Here is a 20,356-nt window from a genome sequence, read left to right on the forward strand (position 1 = left end):
CACAGGGATCCTTACATTTAGCTTTTTTTATCACCTTGATAATCTTTTTTGATTCTGACAGCATATGCTAGTGAATTCAGTCTCTTTTTTAAATTGTTTAGGCACACCTCCCACTTTAGATTTGACTGAACATGAATGCCTAGAAATTTTGTATTACTGACCTTTGACACATTTTTTTCCTTTGATAGTGAAAACAGGGTGTGATGTGGAAGTTAACTGCCACAGATTTTTCAGAATTCTTGATGAGCTTATTGGTCCTGAACCAGTGCATTAAGGTATGCATAACTGATATTGCAGCCTCCTGCAGATTTCCCTCATTCTGTGATTTAATTAGAATATTGGTGTCATCTGCAAAGAGTACAGTGGTTCCATAATGTATTTTACAAGCCACCATTTATATGCAGTAGTAATAGGACAGGTCCCAGAATTGACATCGTGGGACTCCATACTTGATTTTCTCCTCATCACTGTAAAAACTAGAAATTTTTTGTTTCACTATCTTTGTGTTTCATTTCTGTAATCTGCTGTTGATTACTGAGATACAACTGGAGCCACCTTTCATACTGGCCTCTAATTCCACATTTACTTAATTTATGCAAGAGAATGCCATAATCAATAACATCAAAGGCTAAGTAAGATCCAGAAATATCCAAGATACATATTGCTTATCATCCACTGCTTTTAATACTTCATTTAAGAAAGCAAAGTTTGCTGTCTGAGTTTACTTCCCAGCTTTGTAACCATGTGGGGAGTCACTTATCAGGCTCTCTTTGTTTAACAAAACTGTTAATCTTCTAAGGAACATTTTTTTCCACTATTTTTCTGAAGCCTGACAATACTGAAACTGGCCTATAATTATCAATATCACTTTTTGCACCTTTCATATGCAAAGGTGTTACTTTTGCAGTTTTCAGATTAGTTGGAAAGGCACAACTCTCAAAAGATGAATTTACTATGTCTGTTAGTGGTTCCACAATAACTGTTGCACTGACTTTGATAATAGCATTTGGTATCTCATGAACACCCAATGAATATTTATTAGGTAACTCTTTTAGGATTCTTGACAGTTCCTCAGGTGTTGCTGGATGCATGAATAATGTGTTTGGATGAATCTTTTGATCTGAGTGACTGGCTGGCTGTTTGTCAAGGTGTGTATTTATTAACTGCTATGCTATGTTAGAGAAATAATTGTTGAAAGCACTAGCCACATGTTTAGGGTCAGTTAGTTTATTTTTATTCCTAATCAGCTCTGTATTTCTGTGATTAACTGGCCTGGTGCCCATTCCTTTCCTTATTATTTGCCAAGTGGCTTTAGTTTTATTCTTGGGATTACGCAATATTTTGCCATTTTCTAGTTGTTTTGCGTTTGAAATAACTCGCATTAGTATTCTTTTGTATCTTTTGAAGTATGGAATAAAGTCAGGATTAGTATTTTGCTTGGAGTACTCATACAATCTCCTGTTATTTTGACATGATATCCAATTCCTTTTGTAATCCACTTTTTTTGTTTTTTGAGTAGAATTAAATGTAGTTATTTTCTTGGGAAAAGCCATTTCAAAAAATGTTTGAATGTAGCCATAAACTTATCATATTTCACATTGGTATCATTACAATCATATGCATCTTTCCAGATTTCACCCTTTAGGAGAGAACAAAAATATTCACATTTTTTTGTACTGAAATTCCCTACAGTGTGTCATATTCTATTGGGAATTGAGTGTCCTGAAATAGTCATTGGAAGAATTTGAGCATTATGATCACCAAAATCCATGTTCACAACTTGTATATTATAGGCATATTTGTACTTGTTTATCAAGATCTGATCAATATTGAGTAATAGAGATATAATGTATTGGTTATGCCATCTACAGTTGTTTGATATGTGTACATCTGGAACTACATAGTCATGTTTATACTCAACGTTACACAGCAGCTAGCCATTGCCTTTCCATGTTTATACATAAAATGTGATGTATTGCAGAGGGTGAACTTTCAAAACAGTCTTGCATGGGACTGTCACTTAAAATGTTCACATCTAGCCTTACCATCAACTGCTGTCATTCTTGGACAGTATGGAAGTTTTCAGTATTGACATTAGTTGTTATGATGGTTGGCATGATCACAATAAAACTATTGAGTACTACATTATAACAAAACATAAATACAATTAATGTGCACTGAATTTTACTAAACATAAAACTGACAAGTAACACGCATCACATTAAGGAAAAGAAAAACATGTATGAAAAGTCTTTATCATATTCAACTGGACAAAAGGTCTATAATTTACACTGAATAACAAAACATTTTAACAAGCTGAAGCTTGCAGTTCCTGTCAGTTAATGTTTTAGATCTGCCAGATTAATGGTTAAGCACACTGTTGTCTCTATGATGGAATGCTTCACACATGGACCCCAACAATCATGTCCCATTTGAATCCTCTCAGTTATCTCCCGTGATTTATAACGACACTGCAGTGATACATGCATGTAGTTTCAAAAGGCCATACATGCAGCAGTGCTGTGTCATCTGCAGGGGTACCTCAGACTTGTGTGTATGAGGTCACCATCAGAACCCGCCATGGGCATCAGTCTATTTAAGGCTAGCTCAGCTATGCTCAGTGGCAGTGCTGGGTCATCTGCAGAGGGTACCTCAGACTTGTGTGTATGATCCATTATGATTGTACTTCATTTAATGTGTACAGCACTGTCAAAATGAGCAGATTTATTAGGGTGTCTGGAGATTCATGCTAACATAGTTTATTTTTGTTTACTTCTTTAAACAGTGTCCTCTCTGCAACCCAACAGTAGATGAAGGTTCCATTAACTAAATTTGTCACTTTAGCTGCATATTCAGCATTCATTTCAGCTTGCTATAATGCTGTTTATCCAAAACAGATACTCAAATTTATTTACTTTTTATTGTATAGCTTATTTCTACTCCCCACACATTTTACTTTTACTGAGGAACTCTTACTTATGTGTACTTTCAACACCTTTCACTTTTACATTGAAGCTCTGTACCTCCAGAAGAGAAATATCCATTCTAAAAGCTTACATCTCCATAAATTTTTATGAGTGATTGCTAGAGTTACTGTGATGTATTGCTCCAGGAGGCAGATTAGTTTCTTATTGTCGATATTGAATCACAGTGCATAAGGCCAAGTATAGGTAAGCTGCAATGTCTGAAGTTGTCACATGAGAAATTTAAAATTAATAGTTGCACACCTTTTATGTGATGTGTAGCTGTTGTCTACTGTAACTGTTGTAATTTGTTGCATGTTTTAACAATAATAGCAGTTAAAAGACATGTACACAGTGTCATTGCCTACTGTATACGCACTCACTGAAATAAATACGAGCACCGTACTGCTTCCATCTATAATTGTTTATAACACAAGAGGACATGGTACTCTGATGTATTCACAAATCACTCAAAAAATCATATTCATATCTTTGATGAGTGGCAAATTTATAAAGCTGTTGCTAGAAAAGTGTTAAAAAGCATGTGAAAACTGACTCCCTTGAAAGTGCCAAAAAAGAATTAAATTCCCTTTCATAAAGTTAATACAATCTCAACCACATTACCTTCACACTTCAGCAGCTAAACAGCCATTGCACAATATTGGTTCAAAATGTATCAGTTAGGTATTGCAGTAATTATTGTGTTGATATATTTAAGGATTTATCAGTTTCTTTTCAATGACTTGGATAGATCCCAGCATGTTGTGTTAGTAACTCAAACTATGGAAGCACATTGCTCAATTAATTTATTATTCACTGAAAAAAGGATTTAAAATTTCTGTACAACATTCACATTTGATGAGAGTACTTTATAGTTTTAATTTGAATTACTTTTCAGCTTAGAAGAAAGATCAAAACTTAAAGAACAACTGCAGTGCAAGCCATTTCAGTGGTACCTGGAAAATATTTTTCCTGAACTCAGGTGAGTTGTTCCAAATAAACTATTGCTGTCAGTGTTACATGTAAAAAAAAAAAAAAAAAAAAAAATCTCATTCTGTGTACTCCCTCATTAACCCTTTCCACTCCAACAGCTAGTGGTGCTCAACATTGCAAATTTTGTTTTCCACTCCAATTTTGAGCCTCATTTGACATAACTTTTGTAGCTCTCACATGATCTATTTTCAAATATGACTGTACTAGGTGTCAATGCTGCATAGTACTGCTATCAAGGAAAGTCTCTGTTAACTTGGGATCAAACTGCTGTAGCAGTTGTGTTGAGAGAAAGGCTGTAATTATTACATTGTAGTTAGTAGGTGCAAAATGGCTAGTTCTTCATGCACAATCCTTTCTGAGGAAGAGATTATAGGGCTTTTAGAGGAACATCTAAGTGAAAATGAGAGTGACAATGATTTTAATGACAATGATTTTGATTATGGCAGTTATTCATTTGTAAACAATTCAACTGAAATGACAATGGAAACACTTTACTCTGAATAGTTGCAAAAAATATGATACAGTGAAAAGTTTTGTATTGTAACACTTATGAAAATATATTTGAATGAAAGTGCACTTTTTGTTTTAAAGTATATCCTAGTTGTTGGTTACTGATCTCATTGTTTCCATTAAGAGACTCACACAATTCTCTGTGGTTCATTTGCTGCCCAGGCAGCGGTGATTAAAATTAGAGTGCCCAGGGATGCCCTGCGTCTCCATTATGGAGCATTGAAGAGTGCAACAGGTTAAATAAACAATCGTTAATCATTGCATTTATATTATTTCTCAAAAGCTACTATTGTTAAGCGTTTATAATAAATTTATATGTAAGGTGATGAGTGCCTTGTTTACAAAAACAAATGTTGAAGAAAATACTTTTTTTAATGTTTAACACCAAAGCTACGTTGGTGTTGAATATTAAAAGATGTCTTTTCTTCAATATTTGAGAGCTCCAAGAAGTGACATACTTAAAACATGCCAGTTCTTGTCATTATACAGTTGGTAATATGTGATAAAATTCTTAATTATTAAGAACTCAATTGCTTCCATTTTCATTAAAAACTATATGTTCACTTTAAAAAAATATGGTAACAAGAGTAACTAGGATTGTGTGCAGTGTACTTGAAAATATAACACATAACATAAAGTGTTCATTATCATACAAATCATGTGTAGTATATTTAGGTTCAGAGTTTATTTACACACTGAAAAAGTAAATGATTGGTGCACCAAGTGCAGTACTTGTTATCATAGACTGACAAATTGACTGTGAGTCAAATCAAAACTATTACAAGGAGAAAAGTCTGTTGCAAGCACATAAAACCATCCCAAGGAAAATCTAAGCAGTAACCAAGACTGTTGCACAATCGTCTCTACATTCATGACAGCAATACTAGTAGACTTCATGTAAACAGAATACTGGCACTTCATGTGTCGGCATGCAAATTTATCAAGTGAAGCTGCCCAGAGTCAATGTCCAAGTTTTGTGTTGCTGGCAACTCTAGTGTCTCCCACTGATTCAAGAACATACTAACTGGCTATTATTGATACCACCAGAGTCTAAGCCCATATTCGCTTCCAATGTAGTTATTAAATCTCATCTCCATTTAACCAGACCATAGGATCAGTTGTTCCCAAATGGTATCTGGTTGGATGGCAAGAGGGATGGCTGCAACAGGTGTCTCCATCAGTGGTGCTGTAACAAGCAGTGCTGTATCAACCTCAGGAGGTGCCCACATGTCACCCCGCAGCTCCTCAAATTCATTGGTAGAGGGTGGGTGTGGCGTGGTTGATTGTGGTATCACTGCATGTCCAGAGATGGGGCATATGACTGGCACCAACTGCTGTGAGAGCTTTTGGGAAGGTACTACTGGTACCATTGGTACCACTGGTGGTTCCTGTGGCAGCGGCTGATTCTTGTGGGATGTCAACTGCCCCCCCCCCCCCCTCCATTTATATTTGACAATCAATGAATGCAATCACTTTTGGCTGATAACACCACCCTGTATCCACCGCGGCATGTGCCTGAATGTGGAAGCCCAATGTGGAACCTTGTGAGGCTGTTCAATTACTGCTGTATTCCCTTGGCTCATTGTGGTGATTGAAATGGATCCAGGAGTGTTCAGTACTTAAGTTTGTGAAGCACCTCAGTGGGGGTTGTGGCCATGGACAGAAGAGTAGTGTGTTGCAATGTAGTTAGGAAGGGATTCATTGGAAGAAACTATCGTCATCACTTCTTGCATTTTGGTTTTGAATGTCCCAACAAGCCACTTGGTGTCTACATTGGGTATTGGGTTCAGTGGTGTGGTGATCAACGACTGGAAGCCACTTCTGCAGTAAAAGTTGCAGCAAGCTGTGAAGACAATCTGCAGGCTCTTCCCCAAGGCTGTGGTGCATGGAGTCCACTCGATAGTGAAGATCTTCATAGGAGCCTGGATCATGGCCTGTGATGTGGTGGCTGTCATTCATGTGATGTACAGAATCTTGGTGAGGATACCCACAACTGTCAACCACTATTTGTACACTCCCACTGTGCAGTGTAGGTTGTAGAGAGTACCTCTGTGGAGGCACTGCCTGTCTGCAGGCACAAGTGACCTTACCCTGGATCACCAGTTCTATGTTGGCATCCATACTTAGAATAATATCCAGTTGGACTAATAGAGTATCTCTGGTATCTGTAGCTTTTGAAATGAGTACCCTGCATTCCAAATCTTCTGTCAGCAGCAGGATGATGCCATGACTAATATTTTGGTGGTGGGGTGGTGCAATGTCAGGGATGTCCATGCTGGTAGGCTCTCTAAAAACCCATGCTGGACATTTTTTACTGTCCTTAGTGAAGGATCTTTATATTTGGCTCTCATTACTTTCTTTACATCTATGTCTATATCTACTGGGTGATCAAAAAGTCAGTATAAATTTGAAAACTGAATAAATCACGGAACAATGTAGATAGAGAGGTACAAATTGACACACATGCTTGGAATGACATGGGGTTTTATTAGAACCAAAAAAATTCAAAAGTTCAAAAAATGTCCGACAGATGGCACTTCATCTGATCAGAATAGCAATAATTAGCATAACAAAGTAAGACAAAGCAAAGATGATGTTCTTTACAGGATGTGCTCAATATGTCCACCATCATTCCTCAACAATAGCTGTAGTCGAGGAATAATGTTGTGAACTGCACTGTACAGCATGTCCGGAGTTATGGTAAGGCATTGGCGTCGGATGTTGTCTTTCAGCATCCCTAGAGATGTCGGTCAATCACGATACACTTGCGACTTCAGGTAACCCCAAAGCCAATAATCACACAGAGTGAGGTCTGGGGACCTGGGAGGCCAAGCATGACAAAAGTGGTGGCTGAGCACATGATCATCACCAAACAATGCACGCAAGAGATCTTTCATGCGTCTAGCAGTATGGGGTGGAGCGCCATCCTGCATAAACATCATACGTTCCAGCAGGTGCTTATCAGCCAGGCTGGGGATGATGCAATTCTGTAACATATCAGCATACCTCTCACCCATCACGGTAGCAGTTACAAAACCAGAATCACGCATTTCCTCAAAGAAAAAAGGTCAGATAATGGTAGATGTGGTAAATCCAACACATATTGTGACTTTCTCGTTGTGCAATGGAGTTTCCACAACAGTTCTAGGATTTTCGGTAGCCCAAATTTTGCAGTTGTGGGCATTTACAGACCCTCGGAGTGTGAAATGAGGTTTGTCAGTCCACAACATGTTACTCAACCACTCGTCATCTTCCACCATGCTTTTTTAGCATTGTTAAGTGTTAATTCATCACCAAGCAGTTATTGTAAAAGCAACTCAGTGAGTACCAGTAGTGCTGTTTATCTCAGATTACATGTCAATTGTTACCTTGAAATTCTTGCCTATGCACACTGGACTCTTTGGTTTCTTTATGGTTAGCATGGGTGCATATTATTGGCTAGAGGCACCAGCATGATGATGTTTTTATTTTCCATGCAGTGTAGCTCTGCTATTGGATTTCTCTCGTGGAGAAAGAAATGAGGCAAGCCTTGATGGGAGGAAAAATGAAGAATAGGAAATATAAATCACAAGCCGATAATTGTAAATAGTAAGATAACCTATGTTTGTATATTTGCTGCCATGAAACCCTATATGTCTCATAACATAATATTTACAGTTGAACAATTGTCCTTTATTTTATAGACCACTGAAGACGCCTGGTACAAATGGTTGACACATGTTTGGTTTAAAACAAAATAAACATTCAGTTGGAAAAATGGATAATATTTATTCTTATCTAGATGATACATGTAACTAATGAAGCATGGCTGCAAATACTAATTATTTTTCATTTAAGTAATATTTTTAGTAATGCTTCATTTGTATTTAACCTACTTATGGACTTTTATAGTTCAGCATAATAAAAAAATTGCACGAAGATGGATTTATGGATGTTGAAAAGGGGGGGGGGGGGCACAACTTCAGCATTTCTACTCTGGAGCCAACTGCTGTGTGTCTTCAGTGATTAATCCTCTATAGATCACAACAATTTTTTGCTGAAAGCAGCAGACACACATTACTAGATTTCTGCTTATGGCTGGGAACAAAAAGTATGTCTCTCTACATCAATAAACAGAAACTGAAAGTTACTATTTTTTGCTAAAAATCAATCACAATTCATTTCAGGAAACATGACATTGTCATATTAAAGTCATTGATATGTACTCCATTTTATTTTAAGACTCTGTCTACATCAATTGTAGTTGTATTCTAAATGCAATATTTTAATTTCAGTATATATATATGACATTAAAAATACTGATAGCCTGATGAAATGGAGATCCAGATGGGAGTAAATCCTTTATTGTGCTGATGCATTTCAGGTGAAGCATCAAATTTTAAGGTTTCGGACCTGGCACAATGATAAAACCTGCATAATACTCACGTTCTACTGTTTTTATATATGGACTTCATGCTTCTGCAGTTGTGCTTCTACTCACCACAGTTGTGAGAAATCATTATTAAGGGTGCAACCATATGTTGCTTCCTCCACACACATATGTAAAACTTTATTTTACAGGTCTGTCTTGATCACAAAAATTTTACACTTCATTATTACCAGTTTTGGCTACTGCCATCATCATATCATAAAATATTCAGATGTAGTGTCAACGTCAAACTAAACATGTAGGTACATAGTAAGTGCTCACAAAACTGGTAATAGTAAAGTGCAAAATTTGTGTGATCAAGATGGAGCTGTAAAATAAAGTGCCAAAATATGATCAGGGACTCATTTTCTGACTTTATGTCTTCAATTTATAAGACATGTGAAATATGTGATGTTATACATTTATGAACTTTTTACTGTGATGCAGGTAACAGAGGTAGCTTGAAAATGCTCAAGGGGTCAAAGTTAGCTAGTAGCTAAGTAAAGTGATCATTTCAAAATAAAACCACCAATTAAAAGAAAATGATTTCCCTCAAGAAGTCCACAGTAGAATTGGACCTATACATAAAAATACTATTGATTTGTAACAAATTTTCATGTTTTTAATAGAATTCTTCTATTGACAACAAAACATATAGATGACTGAAATGCATCATAAAATCATGTCCATTTCTGAAAATTATTTACATACCATGCAAGGTGAATCAGCTTCTTATTGTGAGACACTGCAAATTGTTGCTTGGGCTAGACTGACAACACTGAATCTGCTCTCATCAAAAAAGACCACACAAACCCACTCCTTGATGGTCCAATCTCTATGCTCTTGGCACCATTGCAAATGGTGTCACTAATGTGCAGGTACCAACAGAATACAACCTATTGATCACTGAGCTAAGAGACCACATCTATGCAGTAATCATGCCACTGTGTAATATGAGATTGCATGCCTTAAATCCCGTTAAATGTGGTTGCAATTGCACCCACTGTCTGACCTGGGTCACTTCTTGCCTGCTGCACATTGCAGTGGACATTTTCTGCTGTAGTTGACCATGATCAACCAACTACTCTCCTCTTTTGGACATCATGAACTTGAAATAATGCTGTGAACAGTACCAAATTCCTAAGCTACACTTGTCACACTTCGTCCTTCTTCCAGTTTCCTGATGATTCTTCTCCATGGTAAGTCATCCAAATGTTGTCTCCAGGCCATGTTGTAATGAAGAACACCACCACAGGGCACCGTAACTGCTCCCTGATCAATACACACAGTCTTCTCTTATTCCTTCAACTGCTTCATATTACAGGGCCAGCCCTATTTGGTGCTGTAATCACACTGACCTCGTGCTATATGACGTCCAGCTTTCCATGCACATCAGAGACCTCTGGCAGCATGCCTCTGCCCTTTAATTCACTTCCACTAAGTTGTTAATATGTTGTGTCACATTCTCTACCTCATTCTTAAGCTCTGCAGAGTTGTGTATTTATCAGCCACTCAACCCTTGGAATTTTATTTACAGTACTTGCATATCTCAGGTTTTAGTGCAAGCCTTTCTACTTGAAACTATTTGGACATGTCAAGGTCTTAATTGTGACAGTGCTGAATGCATAGATAGTGTAATGTAAAGTTTATATTTTTGTTGATGATACTGATGATGATGTTAATAATGCTGCTGCTGATGAAACCTGGTCTGGTCTTAAATAGCATCAAAAGATCCACCAAGCTAAATGTTCTCTTATCAGTTTACAGATGATTTGAAGCTCTTTAAAATTTTATATTGGTGCTGAGACAAAACCATAGATTGTTATATAAGTACTACAGCAAGCTGTTGGGCAACAGACAGCATAGCACATGAATCCATTTGATGAGGTTGTCAGTTTAGACAAACATCTCTGTGATAAACCTGCTGAGGGTTTCTGGAGCCCTCATGCCTTTAAAAATGCACTGGACTCAATGCACTCTAACAACCTGGTTTAAATGGTGTTTCTGGTACCAAGCACTGCGGGTTTTGAGTCCGTGCCAGACAGCATGGAACTTGATGACCGCTAGAAGTCTCTGCAGCAGTCACACCATAAGCCATGGCTGCACGCACTCTTGGCCTGAGTCTAATGTGAGGGGGCCACTGTGGAGCATGTGATCCCAGCGACCAATAGCGACATACCCTGTTATGTATTTAGGCGGCTGCCTCTCACTCAGCAAGGCAAGCTGGTATTCACGTTGAGTCAGTTGATATCTCACTTACAGACATCAGGTTTATGTTGTGTGTGCTTACTTCCCATTTACGAGTGGGCGTTGTTTTGATTCTGTGAAGTTATCTCTTGTGACCTCATTGCTTAATACTTTGTTGTTGATCTCGGTGTCTTGCTCGATTGTCTGCCTTATTTGTTCGCGGGCTGCTTCCATTCGGTCCCGCCACATTTTCATTAGTGGCAACCTTGTGACTATTCCTGTTGCAGTTACAACAGTGTTAGTAGCAAGCAATTGTGACAATACACCAAGCCCATTTACTGTCAACTAAAATGTCTCAAGTCAGTTATTGCTGCAAATGTTTATTAATTGTGACATAAAACCATGTAATGTATCCAAACAGCTCATCACAAGTGGAAACAAACACTCACTGCATGGCACCAAGCACTGAGTTCCTTTACACCTATTACATTACTTGTACACTGTATTTTTCTGTGTAATTATATGGTATACCTGTGACAAGTGTCGCTGTGAAGAAAATGATCACAAAGCTGAAAGTCATGGATTGTTTAGACAATCAGCCATGTAGTGGGTGACCAGACAAAAGTGCTTCTACTCAGACAGTTCAGGAAGAAAAGGAGACTTTAGCAGGTTCGTCTCCAGATTGTGAAGTCAGCTCTCATAAGCCGCACATCACACTGGCATTTCATGCACTACTGTTTGGACAGCACCAAGGTGTACCCTCCAATGCTGTCTGTACAAATTGCAGCATCATCATGAATTTTTAGCAGAAGTGTCATAGAAACTCTGTTGCATGTTGAGAAAGTCACAGTGTGATGTGGGTTTGCCACATCAATCATGATCAGGCACATTTTTGTCAAGGAAATGTGCATGCTGCTTTTCAAACTGTCAGTGTGATGGGTGTAGGGTATGCCTATATCTTACAGAATTGCATCATCCCTAGCCTGGCTGATAAACACCTGCTGGAAGGTATGACTTTTATGCAGAATTCCACTGCACCCCATATTGCTACACATGTCAAAGACCTTTTGCACACATTTTTTGATTTGAATTGTGTGCTGAGCCACCATTTCCATCATGCTTTGCCTGCCAGGTCTGCACACTTCAATACATTTGATTATTTATAGATATCAAAAGTAATTTGCAATTCTGTGCTCAATTTTCTGATTGTGTATCATTTTGTACACAAGAAAAAAGCACAATTGTAATAGGTTAGATTCAACAGAAAGGTGGTAAGGAAGTGGTGGAGTATGAAAGTCAACTGATCAAAGTAATGACTTTTTTCAATTATTGATTTTACTATGATAATGTGAAGTCCAACATGGCAACAATAATCTAAAATGAAGGTAATCAACCACTCATCTGCAGCTAATTGATGCATTCCCAAACCTCACTCCCCCCCACCGTTACTAAAGCAGTGTTCATTTGTGTTTGTGTATGTGAAATTTTATGTGCTGTCATGTATGTCTTAGAAAGTAACAACTGGAATAAAACATTCATAGGTACTGAAAATACATAGTTCAGAGAAAGAGACAGATAGAGTGTGACACACATCAATCAGATGTAGGAGAATAGTTACCTGTTCTCATTTCAGTTTGTTATTAGTTTATCTTGGTGTTCAGAATAACTCTTTATTTAGTGATATCTATAATTTTTCATGTTTTTATAAAACAAAAGTGCTATACCATTCATTATTAGTCTTGTATGTTATATATAATTGAATACTCCATAATATGGTTTTAAAACAAATATATAAACTATTTCATAGGATATAAGTATTTTGGACAGTGTCATCCTTGCTTGATACATGCTCTGAGCTAGATTCCTGTAAACAAGTTTTATAATTTTTCATTTCAGACTTCCAAATGAAGACAGCAGTGCATTTGGCCAGTTACGTCAAGGATCACATTGCTTACAAGTTGAAAATGAAAAGTCACCTGTACAACTTGCCTTGTGCAGTGAAATGTCCACATCACAAAACCTTTGGGCATACAATTCACATGTACATACTATCCAGCATGGTAAGCTGTGCCTTGCTGTACCAGAGGGCACTGTAATACCACGTCTTCAAACATGCCACTCTTCACCACAGCAGGTAATACAGACTACAAACTGAAACTACTGTAATGACCATTGAATGATCAATGGTACAAACAACTTCAAGCAATTATTTTCTGTGTCTTTAGTAACTTTCCCATGCACAGTTTGTTACTGGTGATTTGCATTCTTAATGACTCTGAGATTACAGTCAACTTATTCGTATTGTTGATATGAATATAATAGAGGGAAACATTCCACATGGGAAAAATATATCTAAAAACAAAGATGATGAGACTTACCAAACAAAAGCGCTGGCAGGTCGATAGACACACAAACAAACACAAACATACACACAAAATTCAAGCTTTCACAACAGACGGTTGCTTCGTCAGGAGGGGGGGGGGGGGGGGAGGGAGGGACGAAGGGATGTGGGTTCTGGGGGAGGGGGTGGGGAGTCATTCCATTCCTGGGAGCGGAAAGACTTACCTTAGGGGGAGGGAAGGACAGGTATACACTCGCACACACACACACACATATCCTCTGTGTGTGTGTGTGTGTGTGTGTGTGTGTGTGTGTGCGAGTGTATACCTGTCCTTTTTTCCCCCTAAGGTAAGTCTTTCTGCTACCGGGATTGGAATGACTCCTTACCCTCTCCCTTAGAACCCACATCCTTTTGTCTTTCCCTCTCCTTCCCTCTTTCCTGACGAAGCAACCGTTTGTTGCGAAAGCTTGAATTTTGTGTGTATGTTTGTGTTTGTTTGTGTGTCTATCAACCTGCCAGCCCTTTTGTTTGGTAAGTCTTGTCATCTTTGTTTTTAGATATAGTCTTATTGTTGATAATACTCATACATTCTCACACAGCATTATTCACATGCTCTCTAAATGAACACACCCTTTGATTTATAAGTGTACTGACTGAAAAATGCAAAAACTACAGAAGAGAAATCTTTATTAATACACTTGCTGCACAAGCAGTTCAAATAATCCAATTTAAGAAATTGTTGAGTAATAGGTTTCCGTTACACTGACGATGTATTATTAATTTTACTACAATGTACATTTGTTTAGTATTATGCATGTGTAAGAACTTCCTCAAGTAGTGTATCTTTTCATAATGGATAATTTGCAAGAAATTCCCTTGTCTAAGAAAGCAGTAAAAAGCAATGTGTGTTTACCATTTTCATCGCTCCCCCTCCTGCCCCATCTCTCTAGTTCTGTGAACTATGTATCTTCTGTGTTTTTATCTAAGAATAGTTTATTCCATTTTTTATTTCCTCCAATTTTTCAGAGTTACATGACTGATAGCTCAAGAAACAATCATTATTTGACTTGTTATGACATTTTCTGTCAAGAAACGCTGTGTTTATATTGCTGGGTTTTATTCATCAATGCAGACCCATTATCTATCATGAATTACTTCTTTATACATTATCACTACCGAATCACCTACTTGCTGATTATTCCCAGGAATTTTATTGATTTTTAAAATATTGTGTTTGTTTTAGCAATCAAGACGACATCTCAGTACAAATCTTGTCTTAGGTGTTTACTTTGTATTGTAGCCAAGTTAATGTTACAACTGCAAGTAATATGAACCCAAGTTAATACCCATGAACAAAGCCAGAATTTCCTTAAACAACACCACACAATAAAACAGTATTTGAAACAGTCAACATCCAAAAAATTGAGGTAACAATTATATTTGAGAATCAGTGTAACAAAGGCCTCTGTGATGAGATACAAGCAGAATCCACTTGCTTGGCTGTATATTTATTTCCTATAGAGGGCTAACAGCTGTACCCTTGGGGCTACAATCCCTTGAGTCATGGCTGCCGAAGGCAGAACTGTGTGTCATATAAATTATATTGCTGCTGCTCTCCGAGATCATCTCCATACCACTAGAATGGTGGATTATAAGCTCCCTATGCCCTTTAAGTGTTAGTGCCCATAGTGAAACTGGGACTGGTGATATAGGAGGAAGGGAGATCAATATTCCTGCCAAAGCTCTATTTACAATTGGTGTCATGGACAGGGAATTTGGAACTTGTTCCTCTACCGGCACAGGACTTCCACATTTGGGAGCAGTGGTTCAATCTCCATATGCTTCCCATAGTCCAGTGTCTGTGGTCTCTGTCATTTTTTGTATCAGTGGCCCAATGTGCATTCAACATGGTCCAGCATAAATTCAAGTGCTGGCCCATAGGTCAGGAACATTAGAGCAAAGAGGGCTGTAAAGAAGACATCAACCAAGTGCACACTGACCGACCCCTCTCTAGGACAACAATGTGACAGCAGCCCCCTCTATGTGAAGAGATTATAAGTGCTGCACTGGCCTGGCCATGGCCAGTTCTGTGAGTTCTACGAGAAGCATCAAGACCGGCAAGCTGGATAGAAGCATTCACTGTATTACTCTTCACTGTATAACTCTTGTATTACGAATTGTATATACTGAAGAGATTTCTTGTTTGTCTGTCACCCTTTGCTCACAACACATCTGTATTTCTGAAAGTTAAGTATTGTCATTAATTTTCTGTAACTAAAATTCATTAATACGATTTGCTTGAACTGTTGTCAAGTGATCTGAGAAAGCATGTTTCCCAGGCATTCCATATTTGACAAGTAGGTAGGATATAACATTGGCAACGAGGTGTACAAAGAACCCAGAGCTGACAGCCACCACTGATTCTCTGTTTTGTTTTTTTGTGGGGTATTGCGTTTTGCTGGTTCCTTAATTCTACAGTGCCTTTCCTTCACAGTGGTGTGTTTACTTGCTTTAATAGTGTCTCTTATAGTGTTTTTGCTAATCAGTGTTTTCAGGTGGACATTACAAAAATTTTCTCTGCTTTTTTACTTATTTATGTTGCTTGTATTGTCTGTTTATTGCATTTGTCTCTTGCAACATGCCCACCCCAACTCTCCCACCCCTTCTCAGGTGCCACAGCTCCAAGGATATATACAACAGAGCTGACACAGGTGTTTCAGTTTCAGAGTCAACAAATCACAACCTTACTAAATACAGTACAGCAGCTATTCACTGCTCTAGCCACCAATATGGTGCAGCAGGCACCTACAGTAACTCTGAGTGCCATACCACCTTTTTGCCAGTTTCATGAACAACAAGAGGAATGTCTCGAGTGGTTGCAACAGTCTGAAGCCCACATAATTGCTCACAACATATCAGGAGCTCTGAAACTCCATGATTTATTGTCAGTAGTAGGAATTGCAGTGTTTTACCTCATACGGAAGTTATTCCCTAATGCAACTCCAAGCGAACTTTCCTATGAACAGGTTGTGGATTCGCTAATTAACTATTATGACCAATAAGTGAATGTGGTAGCAGCTAGGTACTAATTCTTCAATTGTAAGAAAAGGTCAGAACAAACTTATCATTAGTAGGCAACAGATTTGAAGGGTATGACAAGGAAATGCAAATGCAGATGTGTTTGTGGTGCTTTATATTCAGATGTTATGTTGTGTAATGTGATTGTGTGCAATGTCACTGATGTCAAACTTTCAGAACAGATTTTGAAACAGTCCAATCCATCATTTCAGCATGTAGTGCAAATACTAGATCAGTGTGTTTCAGGTGTCATGTCAGCTGATAAATTTGAGCAGCCACAAATATGTTGAGTTGAGTCACCCCTTGCTAGTGACCAGCCGATCAGGCAGGGGCTGCTTGCATGTGCCATGCCACATAAACAGTTCTCCATGCCACGCAAACAGCTCTCTAAACAGGCAAATGGAATTAGGTCATGCCCTCAGTGCTATTCACTGTACAAACACCAAGACTGCCTGGCCAGACAAGCACAGTATTACGCTTGTGGCAGGAAAGGTCGCATACAATCTATCTGTTTGCAACAGAACAAACATAAGAATTCTGCTCACTTACAAAAATTTTGTAACTAATGTAGTGTATTAAAATCCTGCAACAGGCATTAGCAAAACTAGCAAGTGAACAGTCCAACAAACTTTTTGTTCACTTGTGTATTAGTGGTGGAATATGTGTGAAATTTCAGTTTGACACAGGTGCCTCTGTTACACTGCTGAATCATAACACATATGAACTGTTAGGCTCCCCATGCCTGTCTAAAACTAGCATGCACCTGAAAGCTTGTAATGGACAAGACAATCCCGTTCTTGGAAAATATACTTTGCATGCTACGTATCACTCACATATGTGTACTATAACTTTCACTGTACTACAATCATGTGATTGTGAGAACATAATTGGTCTTGATTCTCTTGATTAGTTAGGCTTTCAAATTCAGGACAATGTGTTGCCAGTTTCTGCATTCAATGCAAAAGACAGTGTAACTAGTTTGCTGAAAGAGTTCCCTGACCTTTTTTCTGAAGGTTTAGGTAAGGCAGACAATGTTGTTGCACATATTACTATGAAAGACAATGTCCAGCCAAAATTTTGCCAGACCAGAACTGTACCCATTGATTTATGGGACAACTTAAAGACTTGCAAGATAGCAGAGCTGTTGTGCCCATACCAGCTAGTCAATGGGCAAGGCCACTGGTTTTGCTCTCCAAACCTTGAGGTTGCACTCACCTCTGTGTTGACTTTAAGTCTACAGTCAACCCCCAGACTGTGATTGATACTTACCCCTTTCCATGCCCAGAGGATCTCATGAATAGATTAGGCACTGGCCGCTACTTTTCAAAAACTGATTTCTGCAACACATATCTTCAAATACCACTAGATGAAGAATCTCAAATGTGTGTGTTGTGAACACTCACTTGTGCTTGTTTAAATATTTGCATTTGCTTTTTGGCAGCACTTTCGCACCCACCACTTTCCAATGGTATTTGAAACAGCTGACTGCTCAAGTACCAAACTGTTCAAACTATTTGGACAATATTGTTGTACACCTGAAGAACACATTGCAGATATGTGTGCTTTGTTTCATGTGTTATCTGATGAAGTGTGATGTTTTTAAACCTAAGTTGTAGTATCTTGGTCATGTCATAAACAGTCAAGGTGTACATCCTCTTCAGTCACATTTGTTAGCCATACGGGACCTGCCGGACCCTCACAATGTCACAGAATTGCAGTCAGTTTTAGGGAAAATGAACTATTATATTCAGTTCATACTGAATGCTGCACAAATTGCATCTCCATTGGACTGCTTGCATTTCAAGAATGCCCCCTTTGTTTGGACAGGTGAGTGCCAATAAGCTTTACAGAAACTGAAAGATTCATTGCTCAGTTATCAATGCTTGGTTCACTACAATCCTGACAAACTGGTTGTGTTGCAAGTTGACACTTCCTCTTACAGAATTGGTGCAGTGCTTTGCACAGAATTGGTGATAAGGACAGGCCTATTGCTTTCACATCAAAAGTGTTGTCAAAACTCTGTGTAACTATTCACAAATAGAGAAAGAGGCATTGGCTATTGTGTATGGTGTCACCTAATTCCACTGCTTGGCCTAAGTCACAATCACCATGGCAATGTGTGCACATAGATGTTGCGGGAGCTTTTTGGAAAACCTGTAGGTTGATTGTGGTATACTCTTATAGCAAGTTTCCTTTTGTTGTGGCAATGAACTTAACAATGTCACATAGTGCAATTCGGGCATTGTCCTCTATTATTTGCCTCTAAGGTTTGCCTGAAATCATAGTGTCAGACAATAGCCCTCAGTTCACGTCAAATGAATTTGAATAATTCTGTGAATGCAATGGCATACAGTAGCTAACTAGTGCACTGTTCCATCCACAGTCCAGTATCAAAGTGGAACGTTTTGTCAGAACCTCCAAGCAGCAGATGACCAAACTTCGCACCTCACACAATAGGGGTAAAGCATTGCAACTGCTTCTCGCCTCCTGTCACTCACAACCATGAGATGGACCTTCACCGGTGGAATTGCTTCATGGCCGCCACCATCGGACACTGCTCCACCAGCTCCACCCTCCTTAGCATCAGGTGCCAAAGGAAGTCCACAAGTATCACTTTGTGCCACTTGATATTGTGTTTTACAGGGTTCCTAGTGGCGCAATGCGAGATCCTTCCTCGACATGGTGCATGCGTGTATCTCATTTCAGGTCCCGACAGATTTCAGCACTGACAGCACAATCAAATTCGCCACTGTCATGTGCATGGCGATCCTTCTGTGTCTCTCCCTCAGATTCACAGATCTTGAGGACAGTGTGGCCACTGCAATGATGAGAAGGTGTCACCGTGACACAGTTGGATGACCCCGTGGAGATGGAGCTTTCACCTCCTCTGCCTCCTCTTGTCCTACTGATGGAGCTGGACCTGCCCCACAGCAGCATCAGATTCATTCTACAGCTGGTTGTGGGCTTCAGGAGGTGGACACACACCCTTCTGGTTATTTTCCAAGGGACGTTTCTAACAGAGCAAGGGCTGGATGGCGGGGTATGACCAGAAGCCTGATGTCCCCTGCAGCCACAGCTACCGGTTCAGTACAACATCCACAATCCTGCCTATCCTCCCATTCTCGAGCTCCTTACACGATGATGGTCTGTCACTTTGGGGGGGGGGGGGGGGCAGGAATGTTCTGGCATAAAGTCAATTGCCGGCATGCCAGTCAGGAACATTAGAGCAGAGAAATCTGTGAAGATGTTGTCAGCCAATTGTACACAGACCGACCCCTCTCCGGGATGACAATGCAACGACAGTGCCCTCTAGGCAAAGAGAACTTAAGCACTGCACCTACCTGGCTGTGGCCAGTTCTGCAAGTTCTATGAGAAGTGTCAAGACCAGTGACCTGGATGGAAGCATTCACTGTATTACTTCTCCTGTATTTCGAATTGTATATACTGAAGAGATTTCTCGCTTGTCTGTCACCCTTTGCTCGCAACGCATCAGTATTTCTCAAAGTTAAGTATTGTCATTTATTTTCTGTAAATAAAATTCATTAATATGATTTGCTTGAATTTTTGTCTAGCAATTCAAGAAAGCATGTTTCCTAAGCACCCCAATGAGTAGGTAGCATACAATGAAAGTTCATTCATCAGCAGCACAATATGCATCCAATGGTGACTTAGGTGTGGCACATTGGTAGCCTTAGATTAGATTAGATTAGTACTTGTTCCACAGATCATGAATACGACACTTCGTAATGATGTGGAACATGTCAAGTTAATAAAAGGTGTCCATACAAGATAATACATTACACAAAATATTATATGACACTTAATTTTTTGGGGGGGAGGGGGGGGGGGGTTTGGGGAAATTGGAAATTGCCCACT

The 20,356-nt window shown here is 38.9% G+C and overlaps 1 protein-coding gene across 1 annotated transcript in view; it reads left to right on the forward strand.

The window, feature by feature from the left end:
* The window catches only part of LOC126183868 (polypeptide N-acetylgalactosaminyltransferase 16-like), a gene marked incomplete at its 5' end in the record, with an annotated part of 550,930 nt that overhangs the window by 504,630 nt on the left and 25,944 nt on the right, over positions 1-20,356 (forward strand). The window contains 2 exons of the mRNA XM_049926159.1: positions 3,862-3,945; positions 12,958-13,195. Of these exons, the coding sequence (XP_049782116.1) occupies positions 3,862-3,945; positions 12,958-13,195 (322 nt within the window). The remainder of the gene's footprint in view (positions 1-3,861; positions 3,946-12,957; positions 13,196-20,356) is intronic.

The sequence above is a fragment of the Schistocerca cancellata genome, chromosome 4 (assembly GCF_023864275.1).
Source record: "Schistocerca cancellata isolate TAMUIC-IGC-003103 chromosome 4, iqSchCanc2.1, whole genome shotgun sequence".
Taxonomy (NCBI): Eukaryota; Metazoa; Arthropoda; class Insecta; order Orthoptera; family Acrididae; genus Schistocerca; species Schistocerca cancellata.